The sequence below is a fragment of the Microtus pennsylvanicus genome, chromosome 10 (assembly GCF_037038515.1).
Source record: "Microtus pennsylvanicus isolate mMicPen1 chromosome 10, mMicPen1.hap1, whole genome shotgun sequence".
Taxonomy (NCBI): domain Eukaryota; kingdom Metazoa; phylum Chordata; class Mammalia; order Rodentia; family Cricetidae; genus Microtus; species Microtus pennsylvanicus.
In genome coordinates, this window is record NC_134588.1 from 81,261,613 (window position 1) to 81,282,796 (window position 21,184).

At 44.8% G+C, this 21,184-nt stretch overlaps 1 protein-coding gene across 4 annotated transcripts in view; it reads right to left on the minus strand.

Annotated features, from left to right (window-relative positions):
• Ercc6 (ERCC excision repair 6, chromatin remodeling factor) overlaps positions 1 to 20,538 on the minus strand; it is a 75,513-nt gene extending 54,975 nt beyond the window's left edge. Inside the window, exons 1-6 of one of the 4 annotated variants that reach the window (XM_075988763.1) lie at positions 20,425 to 20,498; positions 18,619 to 18,744; positions 14,206 to 14,638; positions 12,164 to 12,284; positions 10,621 to 10,732; positions 3,852 to 4,578 (exon numbers count right to left, since the gene is read on the minus strand). In XM_075988763.1, the coding sequence (XP_075844878.1) occupies positions 3,852 to 4,578; positions 10,621 to 10,732; positions 12,164 to 12,284; positions 14,206 to 14,624 (1,379 nt within the window). In that variant the 5' untranslated portion in view covers positions 14,625 to 14,638; positions 18,619 to 18,744; positions 20,425 to 20,498. Of the gene's footprint in view, positions 1 to 3,851; positions 4,579 to 10,620; positions 10,733 to 12,163; positions 12,285 to 14,205; positions 14,639 to 18,618; positions 18,745 to 20,117; positions 20,253 to 20,424 lie in introns of those variants that run through there. The other 3 variants (XM_075988762.1, XM_075988764.1, XM_075988760.1) reach the window with 3 other exon arrangements.
• Positions 20,539 to 21,184: the final 646 nt, after the last annotated feature.

Genomic DNA, 21,184 nt, shown 5'->3' on the forward strand with positions numbered 1-21,184 from the left:
TCTGTCTGTCATGCCGGAATGTGAAGTGTGCACTACCCCCTTGCCTTCGCTCTAAACATGCTAAGTTTGTTTCTCTGACTTGTCCTCAAATGTTTTTCTGTGGTGTAATCAAGGGTCTGGCTTAACTGAGTAAGGTCCCTGAGGGATAAGAGTGTTGGGTTGAATTTCCTAATGTTGCTGTCACAAACTCTTTCCTTTCCAGTGACACATCTGAGATTCAGAGGCAAATTTAACGCAGACCACAAGGACCATGCCAGCGTGTGTGGGCTAGAGAATAGACAAGGCCCTGTGCTGCAATGCCCCTCCTCCAGTAAGAGCCCCCCATTCTGATCTGAGTGCACTGCTCCCCGCATACTTAGTTAGGACATGCATCAGTTTATGGCCACTAACACACAGCCTGTGGACTCCTTGCCAGTAATCCTCAAAGCCGGTCCCAGGATGCAGACATGCATTAGCATGTGAAAGCAAAGACCAAGCAATGGGGCTGACCTCACATCACAAAAGGGAAATGAGCACACAACACCCAGGTAGCCAAGTGCCAGGCACAGGCACAGCTGGCCTGGCTACCATGCTGGGAAAGGTTACTTATTCGGTCCTAGCTTCCACCCTTGACTGGACAAGCAGATCTGCATCTTGCCAGGGCAGAGATAATTAAAGCGTGGACTGTGTATTAGCTCCAGGAAGTCTAGTTAGCTTGGAGATTGCTGAAGCACCAGCATCACGCTAAGAAAAGCAATGCTAATGGATACGTGCACACATCCAGCAGTAGTAAGAGCCCATACACATCAGCTCAGAAGCATCTGCTTAGGAAATTGAGAGATATGATCTACAATAGCTCCTGGGTCCCACCGGAGGATCTCAGCGCATGAAGGAATAAGAACACACAGAAGGGACAACGTAGACACAGTTTACAAATGGTTAGAACATCTCAGGCTGAGCTGAGGGCTTGGGGCTGGAGAAGGGAGGAGTATGACTGCTGTTGTCCAGGGAAGGTCAGCTGCAGAATGGCATGCTGGACTCCTCCAGAGCATCAGACTAAACCAGTGGCTCAAAACCTATGGGTCACCACCCTTTGGGGGTCCAACAACCCTCTCACGGGGGGGAGGGGACATGCATTCTGCATATCAGGTATTTTCATTACTATTCATAACAGTAGCAAATCAGTTATGAAGTAGCAGCAAAATAATTTTATGGGTGGGGTCACAACATGAGGACTGTATTAAAGGGTCACAGCATTGGGAAGGCTGAGAACCACTGTATTAAAGGATCGCAGTATTGGGAAGGTTGAGAACCACTGTATTAAAGGATCGCAGTATTGGGAAGGTTGAGAACCATTGTATTAAAGGATCGCAGTATTGGGAAGGTTGAGAACCACTGTATTAATAAAGGGTCGCAGAGTTAGGAAGGCTGAGAACCACTGTATTAAAGGGACACAGTGTCAGGAAGGCTGAGAACCACTGTATTAAAGGGTCGCAGAGTTAGGAAGGTTGAGAACCACTGTATTAAAGGGACACAGCATCAGGAAGGTTGAGAACCACTGTATTAAAGGGACACAGCATCAGGAAGGTTGAGAACCACTGTATTAAAGGGTCGCAGAGTTAGGAAGGTTGAGAACCACTGTATTAAAGGGACACAGCATCAGGAAGGTTGAGAACCACTGTATTAAAGGGTCGCAGCATTGGGAAGGTGGAGAACCACTGTATTAAAGGGTTGCAGCGTTATGAAGGTGGAGAACCCTGCACTAAACACAGACAAGGTAAAGACAAGCCCGGAGCTAGTGAAAAGCCTGTGCCTCTCAAGCTGAGAGCCTCCGGCCTGAGACGCTCATTCTAAGAGCTTCCCACCCTCACATCCAACAGTAAAAGAACATTGTAATCAGCAGGCTATAACCAACATGTACTTGTTAAGTTCTGTATAAAGTTCTTAGACTGGTTACATATGCTTAAACTTTAACCACTTTTAAAAAGCGCTTTCTATACTGGAAACTATGGATTTATTCTGGTCATTCTAGTCATTCTGTGATTAGCAACCCTGAAGCTCTTCTTCAATCCGAGGACTACTACTACAATCCAATCTGTCTAAAAAGATCAGTAACATAACAGAATTCGGTGACTGGCAAATTTCAAACATTAATATGCTTCTCAATACTGAGCATTTTATTTCCTTTTAACATCCCCCAATCAAAAGAGCACCAAAGGAGATGTAATATAAACATTTCAATGTGTGTATCTGCAGCTTAACAGCCTTAATAACTAGCTATAAAATTTTAAGAGCTATCATATTTTGGTGGCAATTAAGAGTTATTGATATTTCTAAAATTCATCTGAGATTATACTGTAAGTTTAGCAAAAAATGGATTATGATATGGCTTTGGAAATAATAAATTGTTTTACAATCTTAACATTATTAAGAAAAACTTATTGCCATGAAATTAAACTATATCCATATTTAAAATTCAATCAAAATAAATTGCTATGTTTAAAATACATTTAATATTGACCCAGTTTAATGAGAAGGCTATATATTGCTCCACTTATAATCAATACGTTATGATTAACACTTTTATTAATTTTCTACAGTAAAGACTGACACTATTCACTCTTTAAAAGTATCGAGCAGTATCCCTCAACACTGCAGCTATTAGGTGTGCACACTAACTAAAGTCACAGTGGGAAATGAAAACACAGGCCCTCCCCATCAATGTACTACCGTACAACAAGCTACAAGAATGGCGTGTCACTGGGCCTGTGAGTTCTAAGAAACTGGGCATGGCAGCACACACCTTTAATGCCAGCACTTGGGGGCAGAGGCAGGTCATTCTCTGTGACTTGAAAGCCAGGCTGGTCTATAAAGTGAGTTCTAGGACAGCCAGGGAGGTTAGACAGAGAAACCTGTCTTAAAGAAAAAGAAATTCTGAAAAGGCTATGCAGTGTACGTAGATCTTGGACTAGAGTTTATGAGGTTCTGATCTAAAGAAATCAGCAGGTCAGTATCCCCCGGGATGGCCAATGTGAATCTACTGGAAACACCATCAATTAGGTCTCCTCTCTTATTTTTATTAAAAATAAAAGCACTGTTGACTTGCCAAAGCCATCCCGATAGTATTTTCAAAGTACTGTGGTTCCTTCTCTCCTCTGACCTCTGCCGACTTCCTACAGAGCTCACAGGGAAACACTGTGCCTGTGGTGTGAGGAGAGCTTTTCCTGGCTCATAGAAACTGCCCAGATATGATGACTGTAACTCCATGCAGGCTCTCACCTGCCTCTTCTCTCACACCAGTTGCTGACAAAGTCCTGAAGGTAAAAGCCAACTCAGCCTCAGCAACACCAAACAGCAGCTGGGGACTGTGCGGTGTGCACACAGCGTGTCTTCAGCACTACCTAGTCTATACTATGACTCTCAGACAACTATCTTCTCCAAGTCAAGGAAGAGGGGATAATGGGAGAGCATGTTTGCTCACATGCCACAGCACTAGCTTCAGCTTTTTCTGAAGGGAATTTCTCTAAAATAAATATCCTACCTCATAAAGAAAAAAACCAAAGGCACAGCACCACCTTTTCTTTTCCTGATGCTTCCTGCAGGGTGACCACATAAAGACCACACAGCTCATGTCAGTCCTCTCAGCTCATGCCCAGCCTTCCCCTCCGCTCCTCATCCCAGATTTGCCTCTAAATTAGAATAAAGACTCTGACGTCTTTGGGGCCAGCTCCGCTAAGGAGTCCATGTCGAGATTCTCACGAGCTAAGGCTGCAAATCCAGCTTCTGAACATGTGGGTGTCTAGTGCAATATGGATCTAGAATGCTAAGGTCTTCCAAAGACCCGTAAGTGGCACAAGCCCCTGCACACTAACCTTAACCGCTGCTTATAATAATCTTCATTACCATCATCTGGGCACCTCGCTACCTTGCGACCGCCTCCTCTTGCTTCCAGAGCTTCATCTTCTTCCCCAGAACTTGGGACAAAGTCATCATCAACCTCCCGCACTGGGGTTTTCTTCTGGCGTTTCTGGCTCTTCCGCAGAGGCTTAAGTTCATAGCTGATGTCATCGGAAGACAGATTGGCCACCTCTTCCTCCTCCTCTTGCTCTTCCTCCTCCCCATCAGAGGGAAAGGACCCAGACTGCTCCCCCTCAGTGTCTTCCTCTGCCTCCAGCCTCACCGCAGGCTCCAGAGGTTTCTTGCCCCGTGGCAACCCCACTTTCCCCTGGAACTGCAGCGCCCTCTTCTGGAGCTTCCGGATATGCTTCTTCAAGCGCTTGTCTGCTTGGCAGAGGCCTTGGTTTCTCTGGTCTGGTTTGGTCTCATTTGGTCCTGCGCTTGACTCAGATAGGACCATGTTTTTTCTAGCTACTCTTCTGTTAGCCCCTCGTTTCTTCCTTTCAAAAGATAATTGTGCTTGGTCTGCCAAATATTTTTCAAAGCCTGATACTTCATTGAGCATTATTTTTCTAGGCTTTTTCTCCTGTTTCTGAGGGGCTGGGGTACCAAACGGTGTCATCTGGCCAGTGCGGATAAGCTCTTCCCAGGCGGCCTCCTGGGCAGGCATGAGCATACTGCCAAGACATGATGGCCCTGGCTCTGAAAGGTAAACAATGAAGATTCGAGTAAAACTCTCAAAGGGCAATCACTCATTCACAGACAGTAAGAACTTCCAAAAACTCACAAAATACATCAGTGGGATGAAGCACAGAGGAAAGATTACTATGGCATTTACAACCCACATAGAATATATTCCTGTTTAAAAAGGTAATTTCCCAGGAACTTGCCCCAAAGTGTGACATGTGTAACTGTGGTGCGCGTGCACCATGGGACATTCTGCAGCCGTTTACTAAATGAAGAAATCATTACACCTGGGACAACATAGAACTGGAGACTGCAAAATGAAACAGGCCAGGCCTAGAAAAAGAGGCACAGAATGCTCCCCTCACATGTGGAATGTGGCAAAGCCAATCTCACAGATGTGGAGAGCAGGATGGTGACTATCGGGGCTGAGAACGTCAGTTAAAAGGACGCAGAAGTCGGTGGTGCCGTTCCACAGCGAGGAGTGCAGAGACCATAACTACTCTGTGTTTCCATGGCTGGAATAAGGGTTCTAGATGCTTTCACCACAGAAAAAAATGATAAATGTTGAGAAGACAACTATGTTTAACCTAATTTACAGACTATACAATATGTATCATTGAAATATCACACCTCATAAATACATTAAATGTTTACCTCACTATACACTAGCTCTTTTGTCTAACTTTGAATCTGAATAAGAATGTATCAGTTATAGTCACGTTCTCTGTACAAAGGCAGGCTTATCTCCACATTGTTGGTTATAAATAAACAATCCTAGCTGTGTTTCCTTCCCAGTTAAGAAGTGGTCCATGAGAAATGATCCCCATGTCTCCGTATCAGTGCTCTGGCCAACACTCAGATGGACCTCAGTTCAGGAATCAGCACGCCTAGCACAGACATGAAGTGCTAACTCTGCTGCCTGCGCATCACCACCAGCCACCTGATTCAAACTGTCTGCCCGCTGATACTGCCACAGGGCACGGCCAGCTACAAATGTGCTGGGCTGCACTCACAGCTATCCTCAGACACATGTGGTCCACAGGACACAGGTGGCACACGCCTGGATCACTTCAGATATGGGAACAATGCATTCCACAGTTGCAATATGAGTGATCAATAGCTAGATGTGACCAATGGCCAGCACACTGACCAAAAAAAGAGATTCCCTTACTGCAGAAAGGTCCATCAGAGAGCTGGGAAGATGGCTTGCTGTGAAAACATGAGGACGTCAGTGTAGCTGCTCGGTACCCATGTAAAGCCAGGCATGGTCACAAAATACTGCATCAAGGCAGAGGCAAGAGGATCTTGCAGGCTCAGTGCCTAGCCAGCCTAGCTGGACCAGCAAGCTCCGGCCGGGTTCAATGAGAAACCCTGTCTCAAGAAATAAGGTAGAGAATGACAGTGGGAAGTCCTGATAGCCTTTCTGGTCTCCACACGCACACACGAGCGCACACGCGCGCGCGCACACACACACACACATGCCCTCACACACAGAGCTACTGGATGAACATGTAAAGATGAACTAAACATGAAGATATGCCACGTATAGTCACCCAGAAACAGCCCTCTAACTGAAGCTGATCTCCAGCAAAATACTTACCATGTAATTGAAAAATAAAAGACCTACCGGGCCACTGTCACCACAGTCAGTTTTTACTAACCTTGCACTGAAATAAAATATACATCAGAGTACACAAATCCTAAGTTTCACAAGATCTACCGTCATATATCAGCATCCAGATCAAGTAACAGAAATTGCTCGTATTCCTGAGCACCTTCCCCACCACCTGCTCAGCCTCCTGAGATACTGAGAGGCCTGACTTGAAGGATGACTCATGCATGGCTGCATTCATGTCTGCCTCTGCCTCTGCCTGGCATTCTGCATGTGAGATCCACACTGATTTTCTAAATAGAGATGAACTTTATTAACATACTGTTACTACTAGTCTATGATTGTTCTACAGTGTAGTTTGGGTGGTCTCCAGGTTTGGGGTGCTACATCTCAGAACAAGGCTGCCGTGGATACTCTGCTTCACACCCTTTGGCAGCATCGTGCATCTGCTTCTTCAGCTTGTTAAGCTTCAATAGACACTGATGAAGAGATTGCAAAGTGGCACCAGCTTAAGTTTCAAAGTGTTCAGGAGTTCCAACTGGTCCACATTCTTGCCATTCCATCATGTCCCTGATTCCCACTGAAAACAGAAGGCCTTTCAGATTCACTGACCTCAAGGACAACTGATTTTGTACAAAAATCTTGAACCCACATTCTTAGTCTCTGTCTTTAACCTTTTCTCTATTATTTTAAAATGCATCATAAATTCAAGCCCTTTGCATGTTCTACAAACATCTTCCCCTTCTCCCAGTCTAAACACTATCTCGACAAGGAGAAACTCTTGACTGTTATTCGAGTCCATTTCAAACCACTTTCTGCCATGTGCACATTCCTGGTCTTGTTTCAATCTTTCAGGAACATGACAATGTTTGCCCTGTGTAACATTCTCACAGATTTTTATCATTACATTCAGATCTATGATATGCTTGAGATATATTTATACACCATGTAACAGATCAAGATCCATTTTTATTTTCATGTAGATTAGTATTATTGGTCAAAAGACTGTTCAGCATAGCACTGCTTACCATCTTTGTCATCATCAAGTCATTATACGTAGGTGGCCCTATTTCCTGAGTCTCCTATTCCATCTGTTGGTCTGTCTCAGTATCCTTGAGCCAATACCACACTGTCTTAATCACTACAGTTTTATAATAGAGCTTGGCATTATATTCTTTCTCTTTTTTGGGGGGAGGGGGTAAGGAGAAGTGAGACAAGGTCTTACTCTATAGGCTAGGGTGGTCTCAAATTCACAGTGATCCTCCTGATTCAGCCTCCCAAGAGCTGGGACTGCAGATTTTTGGCATCACCTTGTTAATGACCTTCAGCCTACATGTCTTACACATGCCATTTGCCATTTTTTAAAAAAGGCTCAAATTTGCATTGGGGTAGCACTGAAACTACAACCAGCTAGAAACAACATCTTTATACTACTGTATCAGCCATAGCACATCTTCTCATTTACTTATATTTTTCTTTGCCAATAACATTCTGCAGGTTTTAGCTGTATAAGACACGGCAGAACTACCTTTTTTACTAAGATTTATTTCTAGACATTTGGATTACAACTGGTACCTTCATTAAGTTTTAGCTTTTATTTTTCCTGGCATATAAAAATAATTTTTATGTACTATGTATTCAATTACTAAAAGCCGAGAGGTCCACACCCAGCAATACAGAGCTGGGCCCCAAAGTCTGGAAACTCAGACAGGGCAAAGGACAAAGAGAGGAACTAGACTGCAGGAATGGCCATTGGTGAGGTGGAAAAGTATCCTGGGAACCAGAGGTCAGAAAAAAGGAGGCTACAGATTGGTAACACATCAGATCCTAGGTGCCTGCAAAACCCATGGGAAACGAATGAGATACCCAGGGGGAGGAAACAGAAAAGGAGCACTAAACAAGTTCCAGCAATCTCAGCACTTAAGACGCTGTTGGATAAGCTAACCAAAATAACTAACAAGAACTAACCAGAGGGCAGAGAGGAAGCCAGGATACAGGCAGCACCAGTTGCTGTCAATAGGCTAACCTCGGCAGAGGTGAAGAGGCTTCAGGATTTGGGGAGGTATCTAAGAACTCTGCACCAAGCTTTACTGAAGCATCAACAGAACTAAAGAACAACCGGCGTTAGACAAATGGACAGGAATAGAGTTCCTTTACTAGTGGGAAAGCCGGTGCCCAAGTGGCAGAAAGCACCAAAGTAAGACTGATGGATCATACGAACTGAACTTTGAAAGCAAATCTAAAGCCATGCGTCACAATTTTGAGGCTAGTCTGGGCTACACAGTGAGATCTTGTTTTAAGAGAGATGGGGGAGGAAAGCACATTTATTTTTTCTTCTGTTGTCCATTGTTACAGTCTTCACACCAATCTACATGAAGAAAATGTTTTGGAGAATAATAGAAAATGTTTGCTTCACCACTAAAGTCTAAGAAGCTTCAGTCTTTATATTTCAAGCAGGCACGTCCCTAGCAACAGCCAACAGTATGTAATACAGATACAAAGAAAAACATTTAGTTCCAGAGTTTGTATATTTTCACAAGAGATTTTCCAAAGCACAACCATCCTGAATAGTACTTTAAAGGAATCCTGGCCATGGTCTGACGATGCTGACAGTGAGAGCATCCACAGAGTCTGACTGACGATGATGGACATGAGAGCATCCACAGAGTCTGACTGTGATGCTGACATGAGAGCATCCACAGAGTCTGACTGTGATGCTGACATGAGAGCATCCACAGAGTCTGACTGTGATGCTGACAGTGAGAGCATCCACAGAGTCTGACTGTGATGATGGACATGAGAGCACCCACAGAGTCTGACTGTGATGATGGACATGAGAGCATCCACAGAGTCTGACTGTGATGCTGACAGTGAGAGCATCCACAGAGTCTGACTGTGATGATGGACATGAGAGCATCCACAGAGTCTGACTGTGATGCTGACATGAGAGCATCCACAGAGTCTGACTGTGATGATGGACATGAGAGCATCCACAGAGTCTGACTGTGATGCTGATAGTGAGAGCATCCACAGAGTCTGACTGTGATGCTGACAGTGAGAGCACCCACAGAGTCTGACTGTGATGCTGACAGTGAGAGCATCCACAGAGTCTGACTGTGATGCTGACATGAGAGCATCCACAGAGTCTGACTGTGATGCTGACAGTGAGAGCATCCACAGAGTCTGACTGTGATGATGGACATGAGAGCATCCACAGAGTCTGACTGTGATGATGGACATGAGAGCATCCACAGAGTCTGACTGTGATGATGGACATGAGAGCATCCACAGAGTCTGACTGTGATGCTGACAGTGAGAGCATCCACAGAGTCTGACTGTGATGCTGACAGTGAGAGCATCCACAGAGTCTGACTGTGATGCTGACATGAGAGCATCCACAGAGTCTGACTGTGATGCTGACAGTGAGAGCACCCACAGAGTCTGACTGTGATGCTGACAGTGAGAGCATCCACAGAGTCTGACTGTGATGCTGACATGAGAGCATCCACAGAGTCTGACTGTGATGCTGACAGTGAGAGCATCCACAGAGTCTGACTGTGATGATGGACATGAGAGCATCCACAGAGTCTGACTGTGATGATGGACATGAGAGCATCCACAGAGTCTGACTGTGATGCTGACAGTGAGAGCATCCACAGAGTCTGACTGTGATGCTGACAGTGAGAGCATCCACAGAGTCTGACTGTGATGCTGACAGTGAGAGCATCCACAGAGTCTGACTGACGATGATAGACATGAGAGCACCCACAGAGTCTGACTGTGATGCTGACAGTGAGAGCATCCACAGAGTCTGACTGTGATGATGGACATGAGAGCATCCACAGAGTCTGACTGTGATGCTGACAGTGAGAGCATCCACAGAGTCTGACTGTGATGCTGACAGTGAGAGCATCCACAGAGTCTGACTGTGATGCTGACAGTGAGAGCATCCACAGAGTCTGACTGACGATGATAGACATGAGAGCATCCACAGAGTCTGACTGTGATGCTGACAGTGAGAGCATCCACAGAGTCTGACTGTGATGATGGACATGAGAGCATCCACAGAGTCTGACTGTGATGCTGACAGTGAGAGCATCCACAGATGCTGACTGTGATACTGGGGCTACAAAATGAACTCAATCACAATGCTAGCTTTCTTTATCAAGTTTCATGTACAAGAATGTTTAAATTTCCAGTGTGTTAAGCCTAACACTAAATGTGCATCAGGAACTGCCAGAGAACTGGGTTAACGCTTTATTTCAGTCTCTAAAATGCTTGTGTCACTTAAGAGCTCTGGTTCTACAAAAGGACAAGATTTCCCCAGTCCCATCCAACACTAAGGAAGGCAATGCGTTATTCTCAAACCTCAGAAAAAGACTCCCACTGAATACAGGCACCAAACATCATTTAAGAGCATGGCAAGCTGTCCCCAGCATCCTCACCTGCATCTTCCTCCTCCAGGCTGGCAGGATCCAGTTCTACTTGGGCCCCGGCCCCTCCAAGGATGGCCTGAAGACGTTTCTGTTTTGCAGTTATCTTTTTTAGCTGTTGTTCCTTGAACGGTAAACCCCAAATGCAAGACATAAAATATAATGATTTATTGTTAAATACAAAAGATTGCACCACAAAGTGTTAAAACTTTAATAGAGAGTAAAATAAACATGAAACAGAAACCACACATGGTGACATCACTAGAGAGCCGTATCTGAGCACTTCCAGTGTGCCGCAGCACAAGGGCCTTGAGCAGTCTTGGGCAGTCAGCCATGCCCACAGGCTGCCCTCACCCTTGGGCCTGAGATCACGTGCACTAAACTGGGAGGTGCAAATGTTCTCTGGGTGCCCTCTTCACATAATTAGGTCATACCATGACCCAGTCACCTAAAATTTGATTCCCTCTATCCTAAAATCTCAACCCACAGAAAGCCTAATGCCCCCTTTCTGATTTATGAAGACTCTGCACTGAACTACTACCATTGGCTCTGACATGTGGGTGAAATAATGAAAAATAAAAGGAAGGTCACACGAACTAAGTCTACACACCGCCTTCACAAGGAACTTAAAGCACAGGTATTTCACGTGCTGCAGTGAATCGCCTGCAAGACAAGAACAGAAACCGCCAGTGTCTGCCATTCCTAGTTACTGCTATGCATTTTCACAAGGTGGTAAACAAACCCCAGAAAACTCCAGCCTTCACAAGGTCGTAGACAAATCCTGCTCATCAAAGTTTCAAGCCTCAGAAAAGCAGGATGTAAGTAACAGATCCTTCCTACTTTTGAGTTCTTTGCCTCTAAAGGCAGCCCTGATGTGGCTGTGCTGACTAAACCCAAAGTAGAGATGGAGCCTGTGAGGGGTGATGGCTGCACCCACAGAAAACAAAGCGAAGACTCTGGTAAGCAAGACAGCGAAGCCCAGACAAAATGAAGGGACTGAGCAAGAGGCCAGACCAATCAGAGTCTGGAATGGTGACAGGGAGACCACAAAAAAGAGCACAGAAGAGAGGAAGTACGCAGAACCACAAGAGAACTGCCCACAAACACGTATGTACATACATGGATATGTGTCTGTATGTATGGGTTAATAAAATACTAGATAGCAGAGCTGACGGATCGCGTGTATAAAAGGCACCCCGGATGTTTCTATTGTGGGGCTAAAGAGGTGGCTCAGAGATTAAGAGCCATTACTACTGTTACAAATGACCTGGGTTCAGACCCCAGCACCCATATGGTGGCTCACAACTATCTATAACTCAAGTTACAAGGGATCTAATGCCCTTTTCTGGCCTCTTCAGGCACCAGGAACACACATGGTACACATTCATAAATGCAAGCAAAACACCCATACACTTAGAAATAAATCTTTTTTAAAATTTATTTTCTAATATTGTTTCACATAACACATACTCTCCAGAATACTTCCTAAACTGTTAAATGATCTTGCACTGTAACTTTTTTTAAATACAGTACTTAGCATATCATTTAGCATCACCTTGTTATACTTCTGCCGTTTCACAGAATCTAGTTTCCTGTTGACATCTCTGTTGGTAGCAGCTTGAGGGCTAAGTTGCTCTATAATTTTATTGATTTGCCTCAGGGATGTTGTACATGACCTGGAAAAATAAGAAGAATTGCCTGTTTTTCTCCATGGTAACATTTTCATAGCATAAAGTAGAGAAAATGGTAAAAATGTATCTATTTTACTTCTTATGATCTGAAACATAAAACTAAAGCAGAGTGCATTCCTAATAACCACAGATGGATTGGAAGCACAGGATAAGAACCAGTTCTGCTCTCTGGGTGGTGCCTGTTTGCAAACTCACTCATTCTTCTTAAAGTATATTTTCAGTGTCTGCTTTATTTACGACAGAGGGGTAAGGACAGAACACAGTCTAAGTTTTCTTTTATATATGAAGAAATTCATAAAGATGAGATTCCTCCCAAAGTCTAACAAACACTAAAATTCCTTAACCATTTTCCTGACGTGAGTCATTTATCTGTGAAAATGAAATTTCTCTGCTGTGACAGGAAGCTTCATGGTTGCAGAGAAAAGAACTGAAAGTTCGTTGCTTCTAAAATGCTACAAAACTGCTGCTTCTAATTTTTAAAAGAGAAAAACAATCTCATAATTTGTTGTCTGTGTTCTTTGCATATTTCAGGGTAACAATACAAGTAACTCCCCAGCATTCTCTGATACCTTTATAGAATGGACATAGTTCCAAGATGGTCGCTGTACTGAACACTAAAGGTTTCAAAACACAAAGCAAGAAGACACGCTACTCAAGGGGCCAAAATTAAATCACAACAATAATAATGATTTCAACTAAAACACATCAAACAATTAGAGACAAAAGAACCTACTAAGGAGCAGTTAACAGAAAGCTTGTCCTTTAAGCATCTACAGAAGTCAATCATAACCTCCCCAGCTGGGTAACACCACCATCACGCTCACCCGCCTGCCTCCTTCCCCAGCCATGCACTGGGGTTGCCCTTTCCGCCACCCAGGCCAGTCCTTAGCTGTTCCTGCTTCTATGTCTGACCCTACCTAGACATCACCCAGGAGGGTAAGTGAGCGCCACACTCCACCACCTCCCAGCTGATGTGGGAGTCCCCTCTGTGTGCTGTGATTACCATTAATGAATAAAGAAACTGCCTTGACCTGTTGATAGGAGACAGAATTTAGGTAGGCAGGGAAAACTAAATGGCAGGCTGGGAGAAGGAAGATGGAATGGGGATGCCATAGATCCGCCGCCTCCGGAGATAGATTTGCTGAAACTTTGCTTGTGGTGATGCACAGATTATTAAAAATGGGTTAAATTAAGATGTAAGAGTTAGCCAACAAGGAGCTAGAGCTAATAGGCCAAGCAGTGATTTAATTAATACAGTTTCTGTGTGGTTGTTTCGTGGCTAAGCTAGCCAGGCAGCTGGGCCAAACAAGCAACCTCCTCCTCCACCCAGCCCTTGGCCTCTCCCCAGGCTGGCCTAGCACCTTTTCCCACCAGAGTACTTCACTCCGCAGAACCCATGTCCTTCTCCTCCACAACACAAGTGAAGTCTCCACAGGACTAATCTTTCCTTAGAGCCAATAGGACAAAGGAAATAAAGGGCAGGGAATTTATTCTCAGTATTTTTATAAATGAAAATATGAAAAATTGTCCAAAAAAAAAAGTAAGTTTGGGAACAGCAAACTACAAAACTCTATATAGGAGCAAGAGAAAGGCAATGTTGGGTGACAAGGGTTCCCGGGATCTCAAGTGTGAAACTCCCATGTGTGTCTCCTGAGAGCACTCTGCAAAGGATTTCAGGACGGCCTTCCTCTTCAGGACCCTAGGTAAGGACAGGACTTAGTGTGATCTGAGCGCCTACCTATAAGCAATGTTGTTCCTGAAGAGGGGCAGGAGGAGTTAAAAAGTCAAATCAAGGGCTGCTTTAACCAACTGTTTCCCAAACAAAAGGTTCTACAAATCTCAGCTTTCTATTATCTGAATCTTCCTGTCATATTAACACAAACTCTGAAAAAAGGCCCACACTCACATGAGGTCATCCAGGACTGACTGGTACTCCTTCTCCGCATCGGCAACCTGGGCCACACGGCTGGCCTCGTGCATCGCACTGTCCACCTGCTGAAGCACACCCTGCTCCAGGACCGCCTGGTCGTACACATCCACACCCAGACCCTGGAGCTCCAGGGCCTGAGCACTGGGCTCCACTGCGGGGATCTGGTGCCGATCAATGTGTAGCAGGGGTGCCCCTCGCCTTGTGGCTGCCAACAAACAAGTTTCAGCAGACGTGGAAGGCCCAGACTCACAGGATGTAGAGAGGCACTCCCCAGCCTCTCCGTCCCCACCACTCTCCTGTCCAACTGGCATGTCTTCGATAGCGCTGACATGATGACTTGGGGAACAGTCTTGCTCCTGGGGTTGAGGTGAGTGTGGGATTTCCTCATGGGGCATCCTCTACAAACTACCTAAAAGGAAAAGGAAAACACTGAAAAGCCTTTTGGTTATGTAGAATTGATCAGGATACAATTTAAGTATGTTAAATGCACAATTTCTCAAAACATCAATAACCTTTCAATTAAATAAATTCATGTTTCTAAGTATTAATTTCTTTAAAGACTACAAATGACAATAAACAAGAAAAGCTAACCAAAACAAATACAGTACCAGCAGCAGAAGACACAGGGGCAGCGACTGAGGTTAGCAGCCCAATTCTGAATCAACCACAGGGTGTTATTTTTTTTTTTTTTCAGTTTTTCGAGACAGTGTTTCTCTGTGTAACAGCCCTAGTTGTCCTAGAACTATCTCTTGTGGTCCAGGCTGGCCTCACTCAAACTCAGAGATCCGCCTGCCTCTGCCTCCCAAGTGCTGGGATTAAAGGTGTGCGCCACCACCACCCGGCTCACAGGATGTTCTCAGATGGGTGAAATGACCCAGTTAGCACTTTTGCTGGGCGGTGTGTGGATGCTTTATGTCAGGGGGGCATGGCCAACAGCACTGCACAGCATCAGTGAGAACTTCTGGGGAACGACAATAAAAACTTCTCAACTCAACAGCCATCCAGTAAAGGGACATAGCAGAATCTCAAAGGCTAAGCAGAACACCCTCAAAAGAGAACTCCATTTCAGAGTCTATCAAATCTCTGCCCTCAAGGCTCAGATCTATGTGGAAGAAGAGGACAGGCTGTACGGGTCAGAGGTGGTAGACGACTCAGGGAAACACCGTCTTCTGAACACAAGAGGATGCACAAATGAACTCGGAAACTGCCAGCACAAGACCCACACAGGTCAAAGCCAGACAAAATCCCAGCTCTAAGAAGCGGAAGTAGGCACAAGTGCCGCCCCTAACTAAGAAGTTCCTAGCAACAATACCTGCTAGGAAGGGGAAGCTCAGTTTTCTGCAATGCAGTGGCACTGGTACATCAGCCACACTGCAGGCCAGGCCCCATGTCCAAAGGTCGCTAACGAACACAGGTGAACTCCATGGTTTTGTGCACTTTTGTTTTGTCCTGTTATTGTCTGCCTTATTGATTTTTTGTTAGTTTGTCTATTTTGACTTTTGCTGGTTTTCTTGGTTTTACTTTTTTTTTTTAAATTTATTATGTATACAATATTCTGTCTGTGTATATGCCCGCAGGCCAGAAGAAGGCACCAGACCTCATTACAGATGGTTGTGAGCCACCATGTGGTTGCTGGGAATTGAACTCAGGACCTTTGGAAGAGCAGGCAATGCTCTTACCCTCTGAGCCACCTCTCCAGCCCCTTGGTTTTACTTTTTTAAAGACAGAAAACAATATGAGGTTGGGAGAGTAAAGAGGTAGGGATGATCTGGAAGAGCTAAAAGAGGGGGAAATGCTATCAAAATATACAGTATTTCAAAAAAAATTTAATACAAATTTTTAAAAGAACTCCATTTCAATGCACAACCTCACCTATCAGGTGGGCTGGCACAACAGACACTAATATAAGCAAGTTAATGCACTTGGCATGCTATTAGTGGGTTATAGTCAAGGCCTTCTCAAAGACAATTCAGAAATACCAGCCAAAAGTTCACATGTACCTAACTTTTGCCCAGCAAGTCCAGTTCTAGACATTTATCCCAGATAAACACAAAACACTATTTTCAGTTTACTTCAGCTGGTTTCAGTTGCTCACCCCATCATCATGTGACTGGCTAGGAAATACAGCTCGCTGCCACTGGTCAGCATCATTAAGAGAGGACTGGACCACATACCACTAGCTTGACAAGAATCAAAATTCAAAGTGCAGTTTCACCAAAACATGCTCTGCTTTATCCCATCATCACATCAAGGAGTGTGAGTTATGGACAGAGACTGTCTCTGCTCATACACAGGTCCAAGAACACCCAGAGTGACATGAAGGTACCAGCTAGTTCCTACACTGTAGATAAAAGCCATGCAAAATGACAAGGCCATGAATGTAGCAGGACTGAGTCTATGTTGAAAGAAATGTGTCTGTGCATCTGTGTGCATGGAATGAACACAGAACATCTGAAAGGACCCATTCTCTAACTAGAGGATGCTTCAGAGGGGAAGGGGAAAATGATCTCTCACATCTTATCACAGACTCAGGAACCGCACATAAGAGAACACAGTCACTGCATTACTGGTATAACACCAAATAAATACATTTAAAAAAAAACAACCAAGGGGGCTGAAGAGAGGGCTCAGTGGTTAAGAGCACTAACTGCTCTTCCAGAGGACCCAGCTCAAGTTCCAGCATCCACATGGCAGCTCAGAACACTCCAAGATCTAATAATTGAAAAGAAAAAAAAACCAAGCAAACAATCAAGGGGCGGTCATGTTTTCTATTTAGCTGTAGAAAGACTAACAAACTTTCTTTAGTCACTCAAACTTTTATTTCTAAGACATGATCATAAATTCTGCTCCCACTCATTCTTCAGGGAAAAAAAAATCCCAGAGACCAAACACTAGCATATAATAATGCCGACAACTGAGTAGCCTCTGCCTTTGGTGGCTCACACTCTACCGGAGAAGCCAATGAGTATGAGTCAGTCGGTGGGAGAATGGAGTGGATACCACATGAGCTCGGAAAGGGACCCACACACTTTCTCTAGGACCCAAGGATACCAGAGATGAGCTCATCTCTGGCATTGAATCGCTGGCCATAGATTAATATGAGGGACACTCAATATCTGCTGAATGGAGGACAAATTTAAAGAGGGATCCAAAATAAAACCGTGGCCTGGGCAACTCATACACACACACACACACACACACACATTATATATGTATGTGTATATATAAATCATGGTTTTCAAATTGTATATATATTCAAATTATATGTATATAATATATAAAATCATGACTTTCAAATGGGAATGTATATAATATTCCCATTAGCAAGATATTATATATATATTATACATGATATATATATACCATATACATACATACATATATTTCAGGCTGGCCCTGAACTCACTGTCCTCCTACTTCAACCTCTTAATTGCTGAGATTACAGTGTGTGCCACCATGCCCAACCAGAAACTTCTTTTACTACAATCCCCAATGAGCTGCCAGTGTCCTAATCTACTGAATTCTCTTTCCTTATGCAATCTACTCAATTCATTCATTTCTCTTAATCATTACTTTATTCTGTTTAAAAATCATCAGTTTCCTCAAAATTTTATTAACTTACCTTTGACTATAATAACACTAGTGATAATTTTGGTTTAACGGACATATTTTAACTTAAAAATAAATTCCTTTATACATAAAAGATGAAAAAAGCTTCTTTAAGCTCTGAGTATGTTTACCTTGAATTCCAGCTCGTACAAGGCTCTGAACAAAAACGTCACCCCTCTGTTGGAGGGCGACCTTCCCTCTGAACACAATCAAAACCCTAATGGGAGGAATATTCTCCATTTGGTGTTAACAATTTAAAAAACAAGCATCAAAAATGAAGAAATCAGGGCTGGAGAGATGGCTCAGAGGTTAAGAGCATTGCCTGCTCTTCCAAAGGTCCTGAGTTCAATTCCCGGCAACCACATGGTGGCTCACAACCATCTGTAATGGGGTCTGGTGCCCTCTTCTGGCCTGCAGGCATACACACAGACAGAATATTGTATACATAATAAATAAATATATTTTTAAAAAAAAAAAAAAATGAAGAAATCAGTGAAAAGCAATAGACACAAAAACTAAAACCCAAATTGTCTGAGGTCAGCAACAGGCAACAAGGCAAAGGCCACAAGGCAAAGGCCACAGGGAGGCAACCTACCCTTTAGAGGCCTTGGCTACATAAGGGAGAAAGAGTAATAAAATAACGAAGGCAATGGCTTGCTGGAAAGTGAAGAGAAAAAGTTATGAGACGAAGCCAACATGGCATGATGGGTGGAGAACACAAGCGGATGATCTGAACAGAAACCCGAGTAGAAGCAGCCAGAAGGCACAGCGCATGTTTACCTGCCTTGGGCTGGAGAGTGATCCCTAATGTGACTGAGTCTACAGATGCGAAGGCGAGTTGAGGTGGACTACAGAGAAAAGAACTCCATCAGGAAGAAGACTCAATGTTTCCTCAGTCAGTCACGGCTGCGGTGGGGAAGAGGGAAGAATGAGCTCGGAACAAATGCCTGTAGGATAGCTGGTGATGAGAAATGGATACTGCTGCTGTGTGCTTTCCAAAATTATGGACGGCCGACACTTCCAGCACTGCACAGTTCCCTCCTCCTTTATAAGCAGGCCTTGGGGAAATGTCAGTTCTTGGGATGCTCAGAGTAGGAGCAGTAGAACAAACGAGTAAAAAAAATGAAGATGCCAAGAAGAGGAATTGAAGTAACAGGCTGGCGCTCATGGTGGGGTGGGATTTTTAATTTTCTTTTATTTTTAGTCGGAAAGGGATTAAAACAGAGCAAAAGGCCATTTAGCTTCTCTCTATAGCCAGGAGAGCAAGTGGAGGGGTGTAACTTGAAGGCTTTGACCCAAGTGTTAAAAATTTCAGAGGTGACATAAATCACCCACTAACAAACTGCTACCGACTCGTTCACACCAGGCATTCAGCACTGAATGTTCCTCTGTGCAGAGCTTAGTCTCTTGGGAGGTCAGGCTTTTCTTAATGAATGACATCAGTATAGATACATACAGGTGCAAATGTGGTGATGGCTATAAAAAGAAAGCACAGACCTCTACAGTAAAAGAGACCAAGTGAAACTGTGAAGGTAGGTGTGAGGCGGAGTGGCCTCTGACAAAGCAACGTCCTAAAGAATGAATAGGATTTATTCCAGGTCAAAAGCAGAGTTAGTGTCTTGCAATGAGATAATTGGAAAGAGGCTGGAACGCCGTGAGAATTTATTTGTAACCAAGTTAGATAGCTGATTATAGTCTCCCTTGCTCTATAAATCTTAAAGAATCACTTCAGATAAATCCAAGACATTGAAAGCTGGGAAGATAGAGTTGTGTCTCAGAGTTTCTGTCGCCACGATTGAGCTGGATTAGGAGCTGGAGAGCTAGCTACTTGTAAGCATGGTTTTGAGAATGGGCAAGCAAAAAGGGCCAAGTCACAATGGTCTGGGGGGGGGGGGGAGCTTGAAAAATGGTTTTATTTCAAGTGTGCACTGAAATGATTCTCAAAGAGTTTTAAGATGGGTGACAACGGCGGGACCCAATTAATACTCGTAAAAGACGAGTTAGACCGCTGTATGGATAATGGAGAAAGAGCAACGTGGTGCTAAGTCTAAGGCGGTGGTCTAGCAAAAACAGGTCCTGGTTATGAGAAAAACAACGAGCACTTTTAAGAGGGCGACAGCGGGGAAGATGACACACGAGGGAATCCAGGTCACGGCATTCACATCTCAATTCCTCCCACTCAAGTTTGCATCAGTGCCGATGGCGCCGGGCAAGCACCGGGCAAGCACCGGGCATGCACCACCCCGACTCTCAAGGGATGCCTTTATCGTAATCCATACCCGTCAGTGTCTGACCCGACAGTTCCCTGCTGGCCCTGCACGCGGAGCCCCATTCACAAACCCAGGGTCTGCACTGGCGCCGTCACAGCCCCCCGCCCACCCGCCGCCGCCGCGCAGGTGGGCGCGTGCGCACGCGTCACTTCCGGCTGAGGGGAGCCCGCCGGAAGACAACCGGCCCGAGGGCTGGAGAAACCACCGCTGGCTCCGATGGGCTCCGCGGCCAGAAGGCTAGAAGGCCACGGCCGCATGGGGAGCCCGAGGCGCAGGCACCCCCACCTGACCTTCAGTCCGGCTGCCGAACACTCACCCAGGACCACGCGGCTGCCCAGAAGAAAGCTTAATCGCCACAGCCGCTGCGGAGCGTTTGTAGAGACTTCAGCGCACGCGCCCTGGGTCTGTCAGAAGCTCCGCCCCGGAGGCCGGCTAGGCCAATGGCGCATGCGCTTCGGTGTGCCGTTTGTTTGTAAGCAAGGGCGTGCCACGTGCATTGATCGACCAAAGGGACCTGCACCCCGACCTTTGTCCCCGGACTAAGTTGGACTGTGTGGTCGACCTGTAGGCATTGGGGCGACTTGAATCATTCTCGCTAAACCTCACCTCGTTAATGAATTAAAAGTTATTTTCAAAGAAAAGAAAGGGGTATGCCAATGAATGACTAGCTACAGGTGCGTGAATCGTTTGCTTTGATGTCCTCACCGCTTTAGTTATCACGCACGTCTTTAACTGGACGAGTGAAAAGAACCCTTAAAACTGCTCACCACCACCACCCCAACGCATATGCACACACGCACACCTGCGCAGAGCTTCTGAATGCATGCATTTCGGGCACAGTGGATCCACATGGATAACTTGATTGCGTTTAGTCGTTTGCTATTTGTCCCAAAACTCGGTAATCAGGAGAATTCTTAACTCAACCAAGAATTCTAGCTTGGAGAATTTACAAAGAGGAGGCTTCCCGTGAAGTAGCTGTTCAAAACGGGGAACTTCTCAGCCCAGGAATGCCAACAGTGGAGAAGATGGAATTGTCGGGGTCCGTGAAACAAAATCCCTTGTGAATGGACATGATT